General features: G+C 44.2%; 1 protein-coding gene across 1 annotated transcript; it reads left to right on the forward strand.

The window, feature by feature from the left end:
* The first annotated feature begins 3,714 nt into the window (after positions 1–3,714).
* On the forward strand, positions 3,715–24,008 carry TEKT4 (tektin 4). The gene is made up of 6 exons (XM_087878598.1): positions 3,715–4,831; positions 6,514–6,584; positions 16,057–16,200; positions 16,457–16,679; positions 19,725–19,879; positions 23,635–24,008. Exons 1-6 carry the CDS (start codon positions 4,298–4,300, stop codon positions 23,849–23,851), a joined length of 1,344 nt encoding a protein of 447 aa, XP_087734724.1. The 5' UTR covers positions 3,715–4,297; the 3' UTR covers positions 23,852–24,008.
* The last annotated feature ends 233 nt before the right edge of the window (positions 24,009–24,241 follow it).

Consider the following 24,241-nt stretch of genomic DNA (forward strand, 5'->3'; position numbering starts at 1 on the left):
AGCCTAAATATTCACAAGTCTTTAGAACCAGGCATAAAGCTATCCCTGGTAGCTGAAGTAAATAGTAGATGGAAACAATCTCTTCAAGTTTTTGGCAAAACTAGAAAAAGTTCTCATTCCTGAGTTCTGGAGAGATTTTACAGGTAGCTGCAAATTATGTGGATATTAATACTAATACTACTACAAAGTGTGTGTGTGTGTGTGTGTGTGTGTGGCTTCTCAACATTTCCTCCCTTTTGGGTTTTCTCTAGTTGTGCAAAGAGAAATATAGGTAGTCCTCCACTTACAACCACAACGGAGCCCCAAATTTCTATTGCTAAGCGAGACATACGTTAAGTGATTTTTGCCTCCTGTTAATGACCTTTCTTGCCACAGTTGTTAAGTGAACCGCTGCAGATGTTAAGTTAGAAACACCGTCATTAAGTGAATTTGGCTTACCCTTTGACTTTGCTTGTTGGAAGGTTGCAAAAGGGGATCACATGACCCCGGGACACTGGGACCGTCCTAAATATGTGTCGTGGCCCATCAATGGTCTGTGCGGATTGTAGCTGATTCGGACAGCGAGGAGGCTGGTGTGGTGTTGTGCCAGCAGCCTGTGCAGCAAGCATCCAAGTCGGCTCTGGAGAAGATGTGCCAGAGGCAGGGATTCAGCCAGGGCCTTCAGAACCTCCAGAAGCTCCTTTAAGTGAGGAGGACGAAGAGGAGCCTCTTCTCGATGCACGGGTGCGCAGAGCGGCCAAAAGGCAGGAGTGGCTCCTCAGGAGGAGGTCTCCTCGAGAGTAAGACTTGGGGCTAATTGGCCACTCCCTTAGCCTATTTAAGGAGGAATGCCGACTGAAGCAATTTCCAGGGAACAACTTTAGTTCATTCTCCGCCGCGTCTGGATTCTCTGCAAATTGCTTCTGGGCTTTCTGCCAACCTTAGTAAGATTGTGATTACTTTATCTTTGTTTTCTTGTAGGCTGTTAAGGAAGTTTATTAACAGCCTTTGTTTTGAAAAAGACTCAGTTATTTTAGTAAATTAAGTTTTGTACAAACTTTGTGTGTGCTGTGTTCTTTGGGGCAGAACATAGCTGGGGCAGAACAATATGAGTCAGTTGCCAAACACCTGAATTTTGATCACATGACCAATGGGATACTGCAAAGGTCATAAGTGTGAAAAACGATCATAAGTCACTTTTTTCAGTGCCGCTGCAAATTTGAACAGTCACTAAACAAACTTGTGAGTCAAGGACTACCTGTAGTATGTAGTTTGATTATGGTGACTTACTTTAGGGAGATAGCTTTTAAAGATGGCTTATATATATTTAATTAATAAACACTTACCGTACTTTCAATAATAGTCTGTAGAGATTCTCAGTCATCCGGGTCCTGGTTGTCCCAAAGGTGCTTTTTTTCAAGAGGCAACTGGACTTTTTTCTTTTGAAGACATTTCGCTTCTCATCCAAGAAGCTTCTTCAGCTCTGACTGAATGATTTATTCCCCGCCGTCCAGTCATAGCTGGAGAAGCTTCTTGGATGAGAAGTGAAACGTCTTCAAATAAAGACAAAAAAGTCCAGTTGCCTCTTGAAAAAAGCACCTTTAGGACAGGTGTGAAATGCTACTGGTTCGCTCCGGTTCGGGTGAATCGTTAGTGATAAAAACTACCGCTTCAGGTGAACCGGTAGTAAAAAAAAGCTACCGCTTGGTCCGAACCGGTATTTCTGATGATCAGCTGTGTGGCACGATTTATATTCTATTTATCTATCTAAATAGCGCAGGACAGCTTTTCCCCCCCTCAATGTTCTACTTTTGTTCAAATGGCTCCTTTTTCTGCATGAAGCGCACATTGGTGTGCACTGCGCATGTGTGCGCACGCAACATGCATTTGTCTGGCATGCACTGCATGCGTGGGCAGCAAACCAGTGGCAATTGGCGGAAGATTTCACCACTGCTTTGGGACCCATTTTCAATAATATTTAATGCTATTTCTTATTTTACCATCTGCTTATTAATAAGATTATTCTCAGGTACTCAAATTTCTAGGCTGAAGCTAAAGACATTTTTTTTTCCCTATAGCTGTTTTGATTTTACAGGTACCTGAGATATTAAGGGAATTACCAGCAAATGAAATGTCTAAATGTTTGCAACTGCCACAGGGCTTTCCAATGAGCATCTTGGACAAAGCTGTTTGAAGGTGTTGTTTGGACGATGCTGGCTTGTCTAGAAACTTAATAGGCAAACTGTAAAAGTAAAGATATTATCTGTTGAGAACAATGTAAAATCACAGCTGCCGGTTCTTCAGCTGCTCTTGATCTCCATAAGCACCGAGTTCTTCCTAAGAACCTAGGACAGGGGTCAGCAATCTGCAGCTCCGGAGCCGCATGCAGCTCTTTGGACCCTCTGCTGTGGCTCCCTGTCAGGTGATCCCACCACTGACTGGCCCTCTCCTCCCAGTCATTCCTCGCCTGACCTGAGAAGGTAAGGGCGACGGCGGGGGATGGAGAGGCGGCCAGGGCAGAGACAGAGAGATACAGAGAGAGGGGAAGAGAGAGACATAGAGAGATACAGAGAGAGAGAGGGAGGGAGGGGAGAGAGAGATATGTCAAAAGGATTTTGTGGTTCCCGGTGTTTTTTGACAACTGGTTCTCTACCCTAATGACCGGCTGGGTAGGCATGGCTGGGGGGGTGTCATGTGACTGGTGGAAGTGAGTGACATCAAGTTGGCCACGCCCACCCAGGTTTTGTGGCTCCTGATGTTTTCTTTTTTGTGGGAAATGGTCCAAATGGCTCTTTGAGTATTTAAGGTTGCAGACCCCTGACCTAGGAATTCATAATTATTGGCATAGTATATGTGGGTCCATGCCTTTTGCAATTCTTTGGGTTATTCCCTCCATATCTCATGGTCACAGTTGACAGATGGAAATGTCTTTATGTCCAAGAGTTTTTAATGTTTAAGTCAGTGTACCAGCAACCACCGGGATCACCCTAAAATTATGATTTAGGCCATCATCTTTCAACTTTCATTTTCAGATCTTGACACATTCTGATCCTCTCCAGTTCTGTGTCTTTTATTCTGCTATGCCCTGGTACTGCTCCTTCAATTATCCACACTTTCTTCTTTTCAACCACAATAAAATTCCGGTGTGTTATGAACCAAGACGTTTTTTAATCAGTTTGAATTTGGAAATCCTACAGTATTTTAACTTGCTCATTTTCTATTTTTTCCCCCCCAAGTCAGAGGTGGGTTTCAGCAGGTTCTGACCAGTTCTGGAGAACCGGTAGTGGAAATTTTGAGTAGTCTGGAGAACCGGTAGCAAAAATTCTGACTGGCCTCGCCCCCATCTATTCTCTGCCTCCCAAGTCCCAGCTGATTGGGAGGAAATGGGAATTTTGCAGTAACCTTCCCCTGGATTGGGGAGGGAATGGAGATTTTGCAGTATCCTTCCCCCGGAGTGGGGTGGGAATGGAGATTTTGCAGTATCCTTCCCCTGCCACACCCACCAAGCCACGCCCACCAAGCCATGCCATACCATGCCACGCCCACCGAGCCACACCCACAGAACCGGTAGTAAAAAATTTTGAAACCCACCACTGCCCCAAGTATATGTTCCCACCCAGTTTTCACACAATGATTTTTTGCAGATGTTCCAGTGTGGACAGGCGTGGGATGCCTTTTGTTTATCGTCAGTTTGTGCAATCACCTTGCACGATCTACTGTTTCTTCTGCTTTTTTTTTTTTTTTTGCACAATCCGAACTTTGAATCATCTGATGATTTTTTTCCCCCAGTTCTGGCCTTGAGCGCGCATTATTACTTTAATAACATTTCATTCCCTTTAAATGGCAGTGTGGTTGAAGGATGCCCTTGTTATCCTTCAGTTTTCAGTACAATCAGATCAGTGTCTACATTTACGTTATCGCTGTGCAATTATTTTTATCATCATGACAAAGCACAGCTCGGTTGCCCTAGTGCCCCAGTTTCTTGCCACACCCCCTGGGGCCTTATGTGTGTGTTTGTGTGTGTGTGTCCCAGCTCTTTGTCCCTTCCATCTCTCTGGGTGATGAGGGATTATGTCACCTCGTGTTGTGACTTCCCCCCGCGGTTCATTGGCTTTCAGGCATCTCCCGGGCAACGAGACCAAACCGAAGAGGCTGATCTGTTTCCTTACAGCAGAGATCAGCTCCCTCATTGGCTAGGAGCGTTGCCTATAGCAACGGGAAGACGCTGATCAGAGCTGCTTTTGTGGCAGGCGAGCATCCTCGAGGCCTCTGAGCGAGCCGGGGAATTTCCTGGCCTGGCAAAGCTGCCACCGGAGCCATGTCTCAGCCTGCTGTGCTTCTCACCCAGGAGCCTGCTCCGCAGAGCATCCCTGTTTCTGAGCTGCCCATGAAGGTTTACGAGCCGGCTCTGAACACCGGTCCCGATTCATCGAGCGGTTTGGCTACAGCTGGCTTCCGCACCGCCAAGTTCCTGCCTGAAGAATGGCACCAGAACAACTACATCCGATACCACGAGGCCTTTGCTGACCGCGACCATTCTGAGCGCTGCCGCCATGAGTCCCAGAACCTGGCCAATTACACGGCTGAGTTGGCCCAGCGCACCCAGGAGGACTCTACGGCTAAAGTGGGTCAGAGGCTCCAGGACATCCACTTCTGGAAGTCGGAGCTTCAGAGGGAGATTGAGGACCTGGTGGCTGAGACTGACCAGCTGGCAGCTCAGAAGCTGCGGCTGGAGCGAGCCATTGATGCCACGGAGGTCCCCTACAGCATCGCCACGGACAACCTGCAATGCCGGGAACGCCGGCAGCATCCTGACCTGGTGAGGGACCAGGTGGAGGTAGAGCTGCTCAAGGTAGGGCATTTCCTTCATAAATGGTCCCCTGGTGCATGGCTGTTTGCATGTTCTTGGAGTCAGGGAAGAACTTGAGCTGAGATTGGAGGTTCTGTTTGGTAGCACAGAAGGTCCCCAGTTTCTACACTGGTATCTCCGTCATACTACAAATGATGTTTTGCCTGAAACCCTGGAGAACCCAAACCAGTCCACAGTCAGGTTTGCACAAAAAGCTAATCACATTATGGCAGAGGGTGTGAACTCAAGGCAGGTGGGGCTTGTGTGACAAATTGTGGTCAAAACGAATGTCTCCTCCTCCTCTTCTTGTGCCATATCCGTCATTGGACGTTGGCAATGATGTTGGCGATCTTATTTTGATCAGCAGCCGCACGAAAAAGTGCTGTTGAGTTTTGTCCAAACCAGTCCCTTAGATTTTGAAGCCATGATGTTCTTCTTCTGCCTGAACCTCACTTGCCTTGAATCTTTCCTTGGAGGTTTAAGTGAAGGATGCCATATTTTTCGGGGTGTCACATCACATGCCCAAAATATTTTAACTTTTGCTTTTTAATGGCTTTGATGATTTCCCTTGGCTTTCCCAGGTGGCTTATCACCTCCTCGTTTGTGATTTTGTTAACCCAGTTTATATGTAACAGCTGCTGTAAGTCCATGTTTCAAATGCTTCTAGTTTCTGCAAGTGGTTTTCTGTCAGAGACCAACTCTCCACTCTGTAGAGCAGGATAGAAATGCCTCCTAGCCCAATGAACCCAGGCAGAACCTTGACCGAGATGGAGCGGGACGCGGTATAACAGAATATGTCATTTGCTTTGCACCCTATTTGGAAGTAAACGTGAAAGTGGACTTGCTACAGGATTCAGAAACGACTCCAGACCGAGTGCCCAAAGCGTGCATGTGTGTGCACGCGAATGCGCACGAAGGGTCTGATGCGGGTTGATCCACAGAGTGTGGTTAAAAAAAGTCACCATGGCGATGAATTTTAAAATCTATCCATCCATCCATCCATCCATTCTCTCTCTCTCTCTCTCTCTCTCTCTCTCTCTCTCTCTCTCTCTCTCTCTATCTCTATCCATCATCTCTCTCTCTCTCTCTCTCTCATCTCTCTCTTTCTCTCTCTCCAGAGCCCGGGGAGGGCAACCCCCCCCCCCCGCTGTGGTGCAGGAGGCCGACTAGGCCACGCCCACCATGGCCACGCCCACCCAACAACCAGGCAGAGAACCCCTTGCTAAAATTTTTGAAGCCCACCCCTGGTTTGATCCCCAGGGAGGCTTGAGAAAGGAAACTGAGTCAACTGTTCCAGATGGGAAGGGGCTATTTTCTAAAGGAAGGCAGTTCAGGGAGGGGGGGTGGACCCCGTATGGCAGGAAGGTTCAGATCCATAAAAAGCTCCAATTGTGGAAATAGGATGTCCTTTACCTAACCTGCCTAAGTCAACAGTTTTTGAAGTAAGATCTAGCCCTCCAAGATGTATGCAACCGTGAGGGCTAGGAACTTGCCTACAAAATAAAAAAAAAAAATCAGAACTTTTTAAACAAAATGCTGCGCTGTATTTTGCTTCTGTTTTGAAATCCACAGCAGGCAGACAGGTCTAAGCGGATGGAAGGTGCACCCATCATTTTAAAGGTTTCCCTTCGTTGCCTTTGCAGGCAGTTCCCTGATGTACTTATATTTTTACCGTTTTCGTTTAGGAGACCGAGCTCATCCGAAATATCCAAGAGCTCCTGAAAAGAACAGTGAAGCAAGCTGTTAACCAGATGCAGTAAGGCCTCTATTCAGTATTTGGTCATGACCAACTTCTAAGGTTTGGTGGGGGGGGGGGCGACATGAGTGTCGGCTTTCTCAAATGAAGTGCATGTAACTCATTCTTCCCCATCTTGGCCTACCTGGTTCCCAACCTCTTTGCACAACTAAACAAGACTGTGTCTGATTTTGTCTGGATGACATTCTAGTCCTGCCATGCATTGCCAAGTTCTTGTTTAAAAAGATGTGGTTAAAAATGCAGGTCATCTTAACTTAAAATCAAAATTAGGATTGGAACTTCCATCACTAAGTAAGATGGTCGTTACTTTTGCAACCTTTTTTTGCAGCAGTCTTTAAGTAAATGATCACGGGTGTTAGCACTTAGACTTATATACCACTTCACAGTGCTTTACAGCCCTCTCTAAGCGTTTTACAGAGTCAGCACATTGCCCCCAACAATCTGGATCCTCATTTTATCCACCTTGGAAGGATGGAAAGCTTGAGCTGGTCAGGATCAGGATCAAACTGCTGGCTGTGGGCAGAGTTCGCCTGCAATACTGTATTCTAACCATTGGGAGGGAAGGAAGAAAGGAAGGAAGGAAGGAAGGAAGGAAGGAAGGAAGGAAGGAAGGAAGGAAGGAAGGAAGGAAGGAAGGTGGTTTACAGAGTTAGCCTATTGCCCCCCAACAATCTGAGTCCTCATTTTACCCACCTCGGAATGATGGAAGGCTGAGTCAACCTTGAGCCTGGTGAGATTCGAACTGCTGGCAGTGGGCAGAGTCAGCCTGCAATACTGCACTCTAGCCACTGAACCAACAAGGAAGGAAGGAAGGAAGGAAGATAGCAATAGCACTTAGACTCATATACCACTTCACAGTGCTTTCTAGCCCTCTCTAAGCAGTTTACAGAGTCAGCCTCTTGCCCACAATAAACTGGGTCCTCATTTTACCAACCTTAGAAGGATGGAAGGTGGAGTCAACTTGAGCTAGTCAGGATCGAACTCCAGGCTGTGGGCAAAGTTAACCTGCAATCCTGCATTCTAACCACTGTGCCACCACATCTCTTTTAAGTATGAGGAAGGGACATAAGCAGGGGTGAAATGCAGCAGGTTCTGACAGGTTCTGGAGAACCGGTAGCGGAAATTTTGAGTAGTTCGGAGAATCGGCAAATACCATCTCTGGCTGGTCCCAGAGTGGGGTGGGAATGGAGATTTTGCAGTATCCTTCCCCTGCCACACCTACCAAGCCATGCTTACTAAGCTACACCACGCCCACCAAGCCACGCCCACAGAACCGGTAGTAAAAAAATTTCACACTGGACATAAGCCATTTTTTTCAGCATGGTCATAATATCAAATGGTTGTTAAATGGTCATAAATCAAAGTCTTAATCTGTATAGGACCCATACTTTAGATTGTCAGGGTTGTTATTGTAATATCAGTGTCAAAATGAAACATACTGACTTGCATAGAGTGCAAAATCTTTGGCTTACTTCACATCTACCGTATTTTCCTTGCTTTGCTTGCCTGAATCTATTCAGGCAAGCAAGCAACTCCCTGCCTGCAATCAAGCAAGGAGTTAGTTGTGGACTTCAACTCCCAGAATTCCTCAGCCAGCAAAGCAAAGCTGGCTGAGGAATTCTGGGAGTTGAAGTCTACAAGTCTTAAAGTTGCCAAGGTTGGAGACCCCTGTTCTATTGGGTAAGTTTTTTTCCCCTTTGGGAGCTTTAAAAAAAATAGTCAATTGGGGTTTTTTTAGTTGTTCTTTTTTAGACCTAGCCATTTAAAGTTTAGGAAGTTTTAAATTTAGCTTTCATATAAAAATAAAAATAAAATAAAATAAAACAATATTTGTGCAGCTTTCTGAGATTTAGTGTGTTTCTGTAGTGTTTCACTCCAACTACACAAACACACAAAATCTCACAAAGCTGTATGTGGAATTTGGTGTGTGTAAAGTGTGAAAGTTGGTTTTTTGGACTTTTGGTGGCTGTGTGAGGTTCCTGCTTGTTGCAGGGGCCATTTTGGGTCTAGCACAGCTGCTTTTACATTGTGGGTGAGCCAGTTGTGTTGTGTTGTGTGTGTTTAGAGTGTGAAAGTTTTTTGGGGGGGCTTTTTGTGGCTGTGTGAGGTTCCTGCTTGTTGCAGGGGCCATTTTGGGTCTAGCACAGCTGCTTTTACATTGTGGGTGAGCCAGTTGTGTTGTGTTGTGTGTGTTTAGAGTGTGAAAGTTTTTTGGGGGGGCTTTTTGTGGCTGTGTGAGGTTCCTGCTTGTTACAGGGGCCATTTTGGGTCTAGCACAGCTGCTTTTACATTGTAGGTGAGCCAGTTGATGTTTTTTAATTTTTATTTGGTGTGCATTGGAAGAGGGGCAGTCTTATATGGCGAGTATAGCCCAAACCCTATATTTTAACAGGAAAAGTTGGGGGTCGTCTTATATGCCCAGTCGTCTTATACGCCGGAAAATACGGTATGTACTAATTTGCCCCAAGGTTTGACGATTTAAGAAGCAAAGTCAATGGGGAAAACAGAGTCACTCAACAACCGTGTTACTAACTCACGATTTACTTAACAATCGTGGCAGGAAAAGTTTGCAAAATGGGGCAAAACTCACCTGATAAGTGTCTTGCTCAGCAACAGAAAGTCGAGGACCTGTGAAACATTAAAAAAAATTAAATAAGCAACAACACCAGTGGTTATCTCAATTACTACCTCCAAGAAAGCCAACCCCAAAATATCAACCACAGCAATAGGCTAGCATGCTAGGAAAATAAAGTAAAGAAAGAAATCTCTTATGCAGGGAAGAAAACTGAGCGTGGTGAAACAACTCAGTAATTTTTGGTTTTTTTATTCAAGGAAAAGGTAATTATTATTATTTGGTTCATTTCCTGTTCATCCACCAGATGGCGGTATAATATAGGAAACAAGGAGGCAGACACGTGGAAATTACAGGACTAAATGGGCTGATTTTTTAAAAAAATGTTTTTTTGTAGACAAAATACAGTAAATCAGAGAGAAGACTAGAGCCTGTGGTTTTGTTTTGTTTAAAATCTCCCCTGTGCTTTATTTTTGTAGCCAAATACAGGAAAACCAAAAAGAATCTGGAGATCTGAAAGCAAATTAAATTATTTAGGTTTATGGATAATAAAAGAGGAGCAAAAATCTTGAATCTCAAACTTACCTTTTCTGCTTTGGACTCTATTATTTTATGGCTCTGTTCATTTGTAAATTACAGATTTTTTTTAAAAAAGTGCAACAACCAAAATAACCTCTTTCCAAGTCCCTGCCAATATTTCCTTGTCTGTGCTTGCACAGCCTGGTAGCTCTTAAATTCTTTACAAAATCCATCCCTGTTTAATTTTTACAGGTGATTATCATGGAGTGATTTGAGAGAGATGATTCCTCAAATTATATTCCAATTATTTTCAATTGCACCCTTGAGATGTTCTTAGCATGACATTACATTCCGTCAAGCTTCAGTTTAAATTGCCAGCAGGTGACACGTAGAACAAGACGTATTCTGTCATGTATCCTGTTTGAAACCTGGTGCTTTTACTGGAAATTCAAAATGTTTTTTTTTTAAAAAAACATGGAAAGCTATTCTGAGATTAATGAATATTAGGTTTGTGAACATTTCCAGTTTTCAAATAAGTCTCCCATGAAAGCGAAATAGTGTCACTATTTTGTTAGTATTTTAATATTTTTATTTGGTATATCCATCTATGTAAGTGCAGTACTGTACAAGATTTCCAGAAAATATATAAAAGGTAAAGGTAAAGGTTTCCCTTGCACATAGGTGCTAGTCGCTCCTGACTCTAGGGGGCGGTGCTCATCTCCATTTCAAAGCCAAAGAGCCAGCGCTGTCCGAAGACATCTCTGTGGTCATGTGGCCGGCATGACTCAACGCCAAAGGCGCATGGAACTCTGTTCCCTCCCACCAAAAGTGGTCCCTATTTTTCTACTTGCATTTTTTACCTGCTTTCGAACTGCTAGATTGGCAGAAGCTGAGACAAGTAACGGGAGCTCACCCTGTTACGCGGCACTAGGGATTTGAACCGCTGAACTGCCGACCTTTCGATCGACAAGCTCAGCGTCTTAGCCACTGAGTCACCGTGTCCTGTAGAAAATATAAATAAATAAATAAATAAGAATTCCATTTTTTCAGACAAAAATCCTGTGTGGTAGGTTGAGGTGAGAGAGAATGATGGATCGAGAATTTCTGGGTTATTTCCTTGGCTATCTGAGGGTCTCCCTAATCCTCATGTATACAGCTAGTCCTCGATTTACAACATTTAGTTCATTTAGTGACCGTTCAAACTTACAACATCACTGAAAAAAGTGGCTGATGACCATTTTTCACACGATCGTTGCAGTATCCCACAGTCACATGATCAAAATTCAGACCCTTGGCAGCCGACACATACTTATGACAGTTGCCATGTCCCAGGGTCATGTGATCCCCTTTTATGACCTTCTGACAAGCAAAGTCAACGGGGAAGCCGGATTCACTTAGCAACCATGGTACTAACTTAACAACTGCAGTGACTCACTTAACAACCATGGCACAAAAGATCGTAAAATCAGGCGAAGCTCCCTTAACACCACCCTCTTACCAGACACTGGTAAGATCTCATATTAAGAATTACCTAGTGGCGATAAAAGCAGCAAAGTGTAATTATTTTGCTGCTCTTATTGCATCATCAGAGAACCGCCTGGCCGCCCTGTTTAGGATGACCTGCTCCTTGCTCCACCAGGGAGTGCGGGAGGACCCCTTGGAGGGTAGAGCCGAGGACTTTGTACAGTATCTGCATGACAAAATCACTCAGATTCGGGAAGGTCTGGACTCCGACTGGGTAGTTTCAGGGGGGAATGACTGAGGCAGGTCTTGAGAATGTTATCTGGGATGAGTTTGATCCTGTGACTCCTGACGACGTGGACAGGATTCTGGGTAGACTGAACGCGACCACATGTTTGTTGGACCCGTGTCCCTCCTGGTTAGTGCTGGCTTCTCAGGAGGTGACACGAGGCTGGCTCCAGGGGATTATAAATGCTTCACTGAGTGAGGGTGACTTCCTCGCTGCCTTGAAAGAGGCGGTGGTGAGGCCTCTCCTCAAGAAGCCTTCCCTGGACCCGGCAGTGTTGTCTAATTATCGTCCGGTCTCCAACCTTCGCTTTGTGGTGAAGGTTGTTGAGAGTGTGGTTGTGCGACAGCTCCCCCAGCACCTGGATGAAATAACGTATCTGGATCCGTTCCAGTCAGGCTTCAGGCCTGGGTACAGCATGGAAACAGAATTGGTCGCGTTGGTCGATGATCTCTGGAGGGCTCAGGACAGAGGTTGCTCCTCTGTCCTGGTTCTATTAGATCTCTCAGCGGCTTTTGATACCATTGACCATGGTATCATGCTGCACTGGTTGGTAGAGCTAGGGGTGGGGGGCACTGTGTTGCAGTGGTTCTCCTCCTTTCTCTCCAACCGGTTGCAGTCTGTGTTGGCAGGGGGGCAGAGGTCGACCCCGAGGTGCCTCATATGTGGGGTGCCACAAGGGTCGGTCCTCTCGCCCCTTCTGTTCAACATTTATGTAAAGCCGCTGGGCGAGATCATCCGTGGTTTCGGGGTGGAGTACCATCAGTACGCTGACGATACTCAGCTGTACATCTCCACCCCGGACCACCCCAACAATGCCCTTAAAGTGATGTCCCGGTGCCTGGAGGCCGTGCGGATCTGGATGGGGAGAAACAGGCTCAGGCTCAACCCATCCAAGACTGAGTGGCTGTGGTTTCCGACATCCCGATATAGTCAGTTGGTGCCATCACTGACTATTGGGGACGAATTGCTGGCCCCCACGGAGAGGGCTTGCAACTTGGGCGTCCTCCTGGATTCACGGCTGTCTTTAGAAGAGCATTTGACGGCCATGACCGGGAGGATTTTCCATCAGGTTCGCCTGATTCGCCAGTTGTGTCCCTTTCTGGATCGGGACTCCTTATGCACGGTCACTCATGCCCTTGTCACTTCCCACTTGGACTACTGCAATGCTCTCTACATGGGGCTCCCCTTGAGGAGCACCCGGAGGCTCCAACTGGCTCAGAGTGCGGCTGCGCGGGTGGTTATGGGAGTGACATGGTGTTCCCATGTAACACCTTTCCTGCACAAGCTGCACTGGCTCCCGGTGGTCTTCCGTGTGCGCTTCAAGGTTTTGGTTACCACCTTTAAAGCGCTCCATGGCTCAGGACCTGGGTACTTGCGGGACCGCCTGCTGCCACCAGTAGCCTCCCACCGGCCGGTACGCTCTCATAGAGAGGGACTCCTCCGGGTGCCGTCGGCCAAACAATGTCGACTGGCGGCCCCCAGGGGGAGAGCCTTCTCTGTGGGGGCACCTGCCATCTGGAATGAGCTCCCCCCGGAGATATGGAGGATCCCGGATCTACGCACTTTCCGCCGCACCCTCAAGACCTTTTTATTCCATCAGGCTGGCCTGGCCTAATTTTTCCCTTTTTCCCTTTTTAATATGCAAATTTTAATTCGTTCTTAATTTATTGGGGTGTTTTAAATCTGTCTTCGGCCAAATTGTTTAATTTGGTTTTATTCTGTTTTTTAAATTGTGTATTTATGTGTTTTTATCTTGTGGCTGTTCACCGCCCTGAGTCCTTCGGGAGTAGGGCGGTATATAAATCAAATAAACTAAACTAAACTATTAATAAATGTTTCGCTTAGCAACAGAAATTTTGGGTTCAATTGTGGTCATAAGTCAAGGACTGCCTGTATTTAGGGGCATCAAAAATTGTTCCTGTTCTGACTTGGTGCCATTATTCCCTGGAGGCCATCCTCTGATGAGAACGAGGCTAAAAGAAATCAGATTGATAAACGGACTTTTACCTATGAAATCAAAACATATTGTGCAAACCATTGTGCTTCAGAGGGAAATTTACTTTTTAACATTTATTTTATCTACCATATTTAAGTAATGCCCGTCTCCCTCATTAGAAGGACTCTTGTTGACAGGAACCTCTCCAGATCAAATCATCATAAAAAAAATATACGAATGTGCAGACATGGACAGATTATCTATGGAAATGAAGGAGAGGGAGGAGGACACCGAGTACTATTTAATATGGAATAAATGGTATTCCTGGCTGGAGAGTAAACATAAAATTTAAGGGATGTTTTTGTTATGAGATCGAATTGTAAATAGAAACCAAGATAATTTAAATAAAGATGTAAGTTTAAGATAGAAGATATTTAGAAGCAGAATTTGTGTAAAGAGGTTAAATAGGTTAGAGATACCAATGCAGAAAAGTTATTATTAGTATTGAAATTTTGTTTTTGGTTGTTTATATCTTTTGTTTTGTGTCTGTCTGTGTTTTTTTTCTTGTTTTTTTTGTGTGTATTGTGTTTCTTTTTGTACTGCGTATTTTAATCTTTGGAAATTTAATATTATTTTCATAAAAGAAGGACTCTGGTTGGGTTGCAATAAAATATCAAAAGCATAAAAACAGTATGTAGCATTTAAAGAGGCAAAGGAACATTTGAAATTAATTAATAGCTGGCGGGGGTCCAGGAGAAGAGCCTTTTCTGCTGTGGCCCCCGACCTCTGGAATAGTCTCCCATTTGGGGAAACATCTGCCCCCCCCCTTGGCCTTCCGGAAGAGTCTAGAAACCTGGTTGTGCTGCTTGGCCTGGAGGGATGTGACGGGGTAGAGAAGATTCTCATCCCAGGCTGCCCATCATCTTGGTGTTTCATTTTTAACTATTATAATTTTTTTTTTTTTTTAAACAGATAAGATAAGGTAAGAAGTCCCAAAAGGTGTTTTTTGTTTTTTTTTCCTTCAAGAGGCAACTGGACTTTCTGGTTTTTCTTTGAAGACGTTTCGCTTCTCGTCCGAGAAGCTTCTTCCGCTCTGGCTGGATGGTGGGGAATGGAAGGATTTATAAATTCCCCAACCTCCAGTCAGAACTGAAGAAGCTTCTTGGATGAGAAGCGAAACATCTTCAAAGAAAAACCAGAAAGTCCAGTTGCCTCCTGAAAAAGCATCTTTGGGACAACCGTGACCTGGAGGACGGAGAATCTCCATAGCGATAAGGTAAGAAGATAACCGTTATTGTCACTTTTTTTTCACTGAACACACCGGCACATATTTTTTATTATAGAAGGTTTTTTTAAATTTTATAAACAAACAAACATACAATACAATACATAATCAATCATTTAGTGCAGGGGTGGGCAATTGTGGCTCTTTTACAACCTGTGGACTTCAACTCCCAGAATTCCTGAGATAGCCAAGCTGTCTCAGGAATTCTGGGAGTTGAAGTCCACAGGTTGTAAAAGAGCCACAATTGCCCACCCCTGATGTAGTGTATCATCTGTGTACATCTTTTGTGTCTTCTTCTTACTCCTCCTATATTTATCATATCTTAATATGATCATTTCATTTATTATAACATTTCTCCCACATTTCTTACTTTTCTAATACATTTATCTGTCTCCTTTCTCCTTGCCCTGTATCAGGGGTCTGCAACCTTAAATACTCAAAGAGCCATTTGGACCGTTTCCCACAAAAAAGAAAACACCAGGAGCCACAAAATCTGGGTGGGCGTGGCCAACTCAATGTTACTTACTTCCACCAGTCACATGACCCCCCCCCAGCCACTCCTACCCAGCCGGTCATTAGGGTAGAGAACCAGTTGTTAAAAAACACCGGGAACCACAAAATCCTCTCCCTCCCTCCCTCTCTGTATCTCTCTCTGTCTCTCTCTCTCTCCCCCTCTCTGTATCTCTCTGTCTCTGCCCTGGCCGTTTCTCCATCCCCCGCTGTCGCCCTTACCTTCTCAGGCCAGGCGAGGAGTGACTGGGATGGGAGGGCCAGCCAGTGGTGGGATCACCTGACAGGGAGCCACAGCAGAGGGTCCAAAGAGCCGCATGTGGCTCTGGAGCCGCAGGTTGCTGACCCCTGCCCTGTATATATATGTAAATTTTAAATGTAAATTTTAATTTGTTTTTAAATTATGGGATATTTTAAATTTGTCTCAGCCAAATTATTTAATTCGTTTTTATTCTATTTTAAATTTTTGTATTTATGTGTTTTATTCTGTGGCTGTTCACCGCCCTGAGTCCTTCGGGAGTAGGGCGGTATAGAAATTCAATAAAATAAAATAAATAAATAATATATATATATCTTCTCTAACCAATGATAAAATTGCCCTCATATCTTAAAGTACTCCGATTCCACTCTTTCTTTAATTGTCAAAGTCAATCTATTCATTCCTGCACAATCCAACATTTTCTTAATTACTTCTCCCTCTGTAGGGATTTTCTCTGCTTTCCATCTTTGACACCGGCACATATTAAAAAAATGAAATTCTGAGGCCTCGAAAGGAAAAAAAAAAAACCCACACGTTTTTACGCCTTCAAGGAAGGCCAGCAGGGTGGGTGGGTGGGGGCTCATCTCACCTCACTTTCAACGAAGGTTGGCACTAAATTTTGTGGTCCCTCACCTCTCCAGGTTAAATCGGGACCACAAGCAGGTCTGTGAGATGGATTGGTCGGACAAGGTGGAAACCTACAACATCGATGAGAAATGTGGGCGGTACAGCAACCAGAGCACCAACATTCAGTTCCATCCCAGCTCCTCCAAGTTTGAGGACAGGTGAGACAAAGTCCTAATTGGGGATGAACTAAGGTCACCAAGGATTGCATAGTTGGGCGAAACCACCTGGTTCCTGATTCTCCTGGAAGGTCCACCTTTCTCCACACTCTACTGTCACATTTCTTACATTTCTTTTGAGATGGGTTCCATACGAATGAAGACTGTCCTGTAAATTTAGGCCACAGGTTAACGTTCTGGCCATACGATTTACATCCTTTCCCCTCTGCCCCCACCCTCGTCTGTATCTTCCCTGCAGTGCTTCCACCCCAGAGACGTGGGCCAAGCACAGCCATGACAACATCTACAGGGCTGAGCGAGAAAGGCTGGCTTCCATCAACCTCCGTGCCCTGGTTGACAACATCCTCCATGACACAGCCGAGGATCTGCGCATGCAGTTTGACGTGGTGAACCAGGCCTTTGCCAAGCGCTGTGAGGAGCTGGAGGATGCCAAGCACAAGATGGAGCACAGTTTACAAAAAGTATGGGCCCACCTCCTCTAGTCCTCCCACTGGGGTCTATGACAATTCACCATGGCCAATTTACCACGGCCAGCTTGCCACGGCTAACTCACCATGGCTAACTCAACAAGACTAATTCACCATGGCCAACTCAACAAGACTAACTCACCATGGCCAACTTCACAAGACTAACTCACCATGGCCAACTCAACAAGACTAACTCACCATGGCCAACTCAACAAGACTAACTCACCATAGCCAACTCAACAAGACTGACTTACCATGGCCAACTTGCTGCAGGACAACTTGCCACGGCCATCACGTGACAGAACAGCTTGCCACCGGACAAGAGCTACATACCCAGAAAAATACGGCATCCTTCACTTAATCCTTCAGGGAAAGATTGAAGGCAAATGAGGTCCAGGCAGAAGAAGAACATCATGGCTTCAAAATCTGAGGGACAAAACTCACCAGCACTTTTTTTGTGCAGCTGTTGATAAAAATAGGATTGCCAACATGATCGCCAATGTCCGATGAGGGATAGGGCACAAGAAGAAGAAGAAGAAGAAAGAAAGGATGCAAAAGGAGGGACAGAATGAAATGTGAATGGCAAAAATTAAAATAATTTTTATTTATTTTAAATAATTAAATAGAATTGTTAAATTGTCCCGCAAGCGAGTTGTCCCATGATAAATTGGCCATGATGAGTTGGCCGCAGAAAGTTGGCCATGGTGAGTTGTCCCATTCCCCTCCCACTGTGGAGGAGCTGACCGCAATGATGATGCTTGCAGTCCAGCTCTTGAGAAAACATGGGAACAGCTTTTAAAAGATGGGGAGGAGAATTTTGGTTAAAGCCCAGTGGTGGGATTCAGCCAGTTCGCACCTATTTGGGAGAACCGGTTGTTAACCTTCTAAGCAGTTCGGGGAACCGGTTGTTGGAAGAAATCTCCTTTTGTTTTTTTCCACTTTACAGGGCTAATCCTGTAAGGAAGTCAGAAAGGAAACATTCTGGTGTTGTTTCTAGCCTAATCTTTATTGCCCTGCTTACAGAAACTGCCTCTCTGATTAACCCTTATTACATTGTAACAGCTAAGGTGAAGCACCCATCGATGTGAGTGGCATTGAGTTGGCCACGCCCACATGGTCACATGACCACCAAGCCACGCCTACTTAGCTGGTCATTAGGGCAGAGAACCGGTTGTTAAATTATTTGGATCCCACCACTGTTAAAGCCCATAAACATTTTTGGGGGTGGGGTGGGAAAAGATCATGTGTTTGTGAGAAGTAGCCTCAGAGGATGAAAACAAGGAGGGTTGATCTCAATCCTCCTTTGTACAGCAAATTCAGTTGATCTTCAGCTTCAGGCTTTAGAAGGAACCTGGTCTGTTGCAGCTACCGAACAAGACGCGTCTGCTGCAGTTTAAGGATGAGACTATTCCAATGTCTTTTGGTAAAAGCCCAGTTGGTCCAAAGAGGGTGGACGATTTAGCACCAGAAGGATATTGCTCTTAGTGGTGGGATTAGTGCAACTTTTGGTATAATACTACAGTAAAAGTGTCCAGAGCTGTTTCGCTTACTGTTAAGAGCAAATCCAAACTTCTGCTGGTAGCTTAAAAAAAAAAATACTTGTTTGTTATTATGACATCAAGTTGTTTTTCATGGGCTAGATTCTTCTCATCTGGTGCAGAATTTAATCAACAGCAGCCCTTTGCTACATCCAAACTCTACTGAAGTTTTCCTTGAAACATCTCAGCACAGCTTACCTTACCTTCTAGAACAGGGGTCAAAGAGCCATTTGGACCCATTTCCCACAGAAAAGAAAACACCAGGAGCCACAAAAGCCTTTTGACATCTAAAATGAAGATAACGCTGCATATATTGTTTTTTTACCTTTATGCTATGTATAAAAAAAAACTATAGTGTGTTGCATTTATGTAAGCAATGAACTGCTACAGAGAAAACAATTTTTTATTTCTGCTTGCAACAAAAACATTTTGAACTCAAAAAAAAAAAAGATGGGTTGAAAAGCTCAATAAATTGCATGCTGGCGAGTGTCGCACATTGGCGGTTGTGACACATATTTTGAGCGACGGAGCCACAGCAGAGGGATGAAAGAGCCACATGCGGCTCCAGAGCCACAGGTTGCTGACCCCTGTTCTAGAATATTTGCAACATGATTTCGCATGATTTCGCAGATTTGCAGATGATACTAAACTGGGAGGAATAGCTAACACCCCAGAAGGCAAGCTCAGGATCCAAAAAGATCTAGACAGTCTTGAACACTGGGCCCTAACCAACAACATGAAATTTAATGTGGAGAAAAGCAAGGTTTTATATCTAGAAAAAAACCCAAAGGTACAAGTACAGATTAGATGAAACCTGGCTCAAAAACAGTAACTGTGAGAAGGACCTTGGAGTCCTAGTGGACGATGGCTTAAACATGAGCCAGCAGTGTGCGGCAGCAGCCAAAAGAGCTAATACAATCCTCGGTTGTATAAACACTGGCATACAATCAAAATCATGTGAACAGTATTAGTACTGCTTTATAAAACCTTAGTAAGACCACACCTGGAATACTGCATCCAGTTTTGGTCACCACATTACAAAAAAGATGTTGAGACTCTGGAAAGAGTGCAGAGAAGAGCAACCAAGATGATTAGGGGGCTGGAGGCTAAAACATACGAAGAACGGTTGCAGGAACTGGGCATGGCTAGTCTAGTGAAGAGAAGGACCAGGGGAGACATGATAGCAATGTTCCAATATTTCAGGGGCTACCAGAGAGAGAAGGGGGTCAAGCTATTCTCCAAAGCATCAAAAAGAAAGATGAGAAACAATGGATGGAAACTAACAAAGGAGAGAAGACCTCCAAGGTCCCTTCCAACTCTATTCTGATTGATGGATGGAATATCTTCTTGGAAATAATTGAATCTTAACCTCCACATATCTTGATTCAATTCATTGCAAATTGTGGTCGATCCATACACAATTGATGATCAGTTACTGTTTGTTTGTATGTATATTTGTTTGTTTGTTTATGCCACTATCTTTCATATCCTCTTTGAACAGACCCTCCAAGAGATTGGGCACCAAGAGCACAACATTGAGGCCCTGAAGCAAGCGATTAAGGATAAAGAAACACCCCTCAAAGTAGCCCAAACAAGGCTGTATGATCGCTCCTTTAGGCCCAACGTCGATCTCTGCAGAGACACTGCACAGTTCAGGTAAGTCACTAGACAGTATATTAATTTAAAGATAATGATGATGATAATGTACAATAAATCACTGTTTCTCAACCTGAGTGGCGCAGTGGCCTAGAGGTGGAGCTCTGGCCTCACAATCAGGAGGCTGTGAGTTCGATCCTAGGTAGAGGCAGATATTTCTCTCTCTGGGCACGATGAGAATATATCTGCTGAACAAAACTCCGCATTGGCAACAGGCCAATAAACACTCTTCTAGCTCCATTCAGTTGCCCAGACTCCACCCCCGCAAGGGATTATGGGGTCATTAAATGATGATCACCGTTTCTCAACCTCAGCAACCTCAAGATATATGGATCTCAACCCCCAGCACGCTGGCAGAGGAATTCTGGGAGTTGTAGTCCACCCATTTTAAAGTTGCCGAGGTTAAGAAATTCTGATGGAAGTGGTGGTTGAGCTACTCACCCACTAAACGAAGAATAAAGATTCCCAATCTTCTGGTCTTGTTGGGTAAGGATGGTGCTTCCAGGTGGCATGTTGAAGTTGGTAGGAGGGGGTATCTGCAGGGTGTGATCCAAAAAATCGAGATGAGAGCCTTGAGTGTTGATGACAGATTCCAGCCAAATAAAGCTAATCTGGGTAGTGTTTTCTGAGCTATTGTTTACTTATATGGCATTTACAACAATGGTGGGTTCTAATCAGTTTTACCACCGGTTCGCATCGTGCACACGCTTTGTGCACGCTCGCCGCGCGCTCACTGCGCTTCACGCAAGCACATTGAGTAAAAAAACAGCTGAGGAGCCTGGGGAGGGATACTGCAAAATCCCCATTCCCTCCCCACTCCAGGGGGAAGGATATTGCAAAATCTCCATTCCCACCCCACTCCAGGGGTCAGACAGAGGTGGTATTTGCCAGTTCTCCAAACTGCTCAAATTTTCCGCTACCGGTTCTCCAGAACCTGCCAGAACCTGCTGAATAGCACCCCTGATCTTTCTCCTCCACAATACCATAAAATCAAAGGACTGAAATTAATCCCAAGGAGCAGAAATAATCGTTCTTCCAGTCGTTCAGATACAAGTGGAAATTTTTCTTAGAGTGCCAGAATTTCTGAGTCTTACCTCTTTATTCTATAACAAACAGCCATTAAGTTGTGTGCTCTGGCAACTCAGGTTAATTCTGTTCTTAAATGTCAAGACAGAAAATTGGAGACATTTGTCATTTTACTCATCAAATATTACTGTTTTCCTCAATTGCCCCCAAATACTTTGCGTCATTCTGTCCGTACAAATCACAAATGGGTAAAAGTCTCTTGTGGGTTTTTTTTTTGGTGAGTGAGGAGCAGGGCTTTCTGATTTAATAATAATAATAATTATTATTATTTGGAGTCTTCAAATACCAGTGGGAGGGCAGGATGATGTGATATCACAAATTTACAGAGTGAGGATTTGGCCCTTTTAGGTAGCCTTGAGGGACATTAAAGAATGAAATAATTTAACATCTTGGATCTGTAATAGATAAATACCTCCTAACACTCTTTATTGTCTAGCAGTGTGTCTAACAGCTAACCGTTTGCGGCGGTAGCCAAAAAAGCCAATGCAGTCCTAAATTGCATTAACAGAGAGATACAATCAAGATCAAGTGAGGTACTAATACTACTCTATAAAGCCATAATAAGACCACACCGAGAATATTACATCCAGTTTTAGTCACCACACTATAAAAAAGATGTTGAGATTCTGGAAAGAGTGCAGAGAAGAGCAACCAAGGTGATTAGGGGACTGGAGGCTAAAACATACAAAGAACGGTTGCAGGAACTGGGCCTGGCTAGTCTAGTGAAGAGAAGGACCAAGGGAGACATGATAGCTATGTTCCAATATTTGAGGAGCTGCCACAGAGAGGAAGGAGTCAAGCTATTTTCCAAAGAACCTGAAGGCCAGACAAGGAATAATGAATGGAAACTGACCAAGGAGAGATTCCACCTGGAAATAAGGAGAAATTTTCTGACAGCGAGAACAATCAACCAGTGGAACAGAAGTCGCCTCCAGAAGTTGTGGGAACTTCATCCCTAGAAGCTTTCAAGAAGAAACTGGACAGCCATCTGTCAGAAATGGTGTAGGGTTTCCTGCTTGGGCAGGGGGTTGGACTAGATGACCTACAAGGTCCCTTCCAACTCTATTAATCTGTTTGTTTAATCTGTCTATGGAGATTCTCAGTTATCCAGATCCTGATTGTCCCAAAGGTGCTTTTTCAAAAGGCAACTGGACTTTCTTGTTTTTTCTTTTGAAGACGTTTCGCTTCTCATCCAAGAAGCTTCCTCAGTTCTGAGAATGATGAAAATTGAAATGTCTACACAGAAAAACAAAGTCCAGTTTTCTTTTGAAAAAGCACCTTTGGTTCTAAGTCTTGAGGTACATGGATTCAATTTGGACCTTTAAAAAAGATGGAAAAATAGCTTTGTGGGTAGCCATAAGTGGGAAGAGGCTGTATCAGAAAGACCAGCCACAGATTATTCAAGAGAGGCATAGATACAGAGGCTAATAATATTTATTCACCCCAATTAAGCTTTTTAATTAGGTGCAATTTTCTAATCTCTTTTTTTTCTCTGGATAAAATCAATTGCTCTGAAAGCACCAGGCTTACCATTCTTATAATCAGCCAGAAAAACATCCGTGTCTCTCTCTTTGAAAATTGAAAATGCTTTTTTTCTTTTGTTAAATTTGAGAACTTGATTTTTTGGAAAGGAATATTAGTATAGATTATAAGCCTTTCTAATGTAATTCATTCATGTTTGTTAATTTATTTAAAAGATTTATATGGCTGCCCATCTTGTGTATAGATTATTAAAATGATTTCTATAGAAGACATGAAAACTTGTCTATATACAACATGTTACTCTCATTTCTGTAACGTTTAAATTGGGTTTAAACTATAACTTCTTGTTTGTATCTTGTGATTTATGTTGATTGCTTTTATTTAGTATCCTATTATGATTTATGTTGATTGCTTATTTCAGAGCTGTCAAACTCGCAGCCCACAGGCCGTATTCATCATGCGCTGGCCACGCCCACACCCAGTTTAGCAAAGAGGGGAAAAGTTGCGATATGTCATGTGACGATGCCGTGACTATCTGAGTTTGATACCCTGGCTTATTTAGTATCCTGTGACTATGACTGAGTGTTGTATCTTATGATTTATGATGATTGTATTCAGGGGTCGGCTTCAAAAATTTTAGCAAGGGGTTCTCTGCTGGGTGGGCGTGGCCATGGTAGGCGTGGCGTAGTCGGCCTCCTGCACCACAGTGGGGAGGTGGTGGTTTTGCCCTCCCCGGGCTCCGGAGGCTTTCTTCGAGCCAGCCAGGAGTGAGATTTGGGGGTTCTCCGAACTGCACAGGATCTTAGCTAGAGGTTCTCCCGAACCCCTGTGAACCCCCAGCAGCCCACCCCGATCGTATTTTATGATTATGATCATGATTTATCACTTGCTGCTTGTATGTACACTGAGAGCTTCTGCACCAGAGACAAATTCCTTGTGTGTCCAACCACACTTGGCTGACAAAGAATTATCTTATTCTCTTATTATTTTTGAGACTGCTGTGAGACAGATCCATTTGCTTATAGAGTATGGTTTAGCAAAATCTGCACTCCTGTTTTAGATGTATTGATAAACATTTCCGAGAAAATGTTATCTCCAGGCCAGTTTCACCCCCAGCTTCTCATTCTCTATGGGGAGGTCTCAATTTACCACCACCAACATGCTCCCCTCTTTTGTCCTCCATTCAGGCTCATCAGTGAAGTGGAAGAACTGACTGAATCCATTGACTCTCTCAAAAAGAAGCTTCTGGAATCCGAGCAAAGCCTCCGCAATCTGGAGGACAGCCGGATGCATCTGGAGAAGGAGATTGCTGTGAAAACCAATAGCCTTTTTATCGACCGTCAGAAATGCATGGCCCATCGTACCAAATACCCAACTATCTTGAAACTGGCAGGATATCAGTAGGATGTTGTTACTGGAAGCAAAGGGAGCAATCAGTTTTGGTCTCCGAAAGCTCTACTTTCCTAAAAATGTTGTTCGTGGCTTGAAAGTGCCATTCTTTAGTCTTGTAAATGCTTAACCCTTTCTGGGATAAATTAAAATATAGAATTGTTGTAGAAGATAGTTGGTTGCTGCAAGTTTTATTTATTTATTTAACACAGTGTTTCTCAACCTGGACCGGTTTCTGAGGCGTGGACTTCAACTCCCAGAATTCCCCAGCTACTAAGCTACTGGCTGGGGAATTCTGGGAGTTGAAGTCCACACCTCGGAAACTGGTCCAGGTTTGAGAAACATTGATATAACTGATTCATATAGCCACCTCTCTCACTTTTACATGATTCTAGATGGCTAACA

The sequence above is a fragment of the Pantherophis guttatus genome, chromosome 14, assembly GCF_059756535.1.
Source record: "Pantherophis guttatus breed Tessera chromosome 14, ASM5975653v1, whole genome shotgun sequence".
Lineage (NCBI taxonomy): Eukaryota > Metazoa > Chordata > Lepidosauria > Squamata > Colubridae > Pantherophis > Pantherophis guttatus.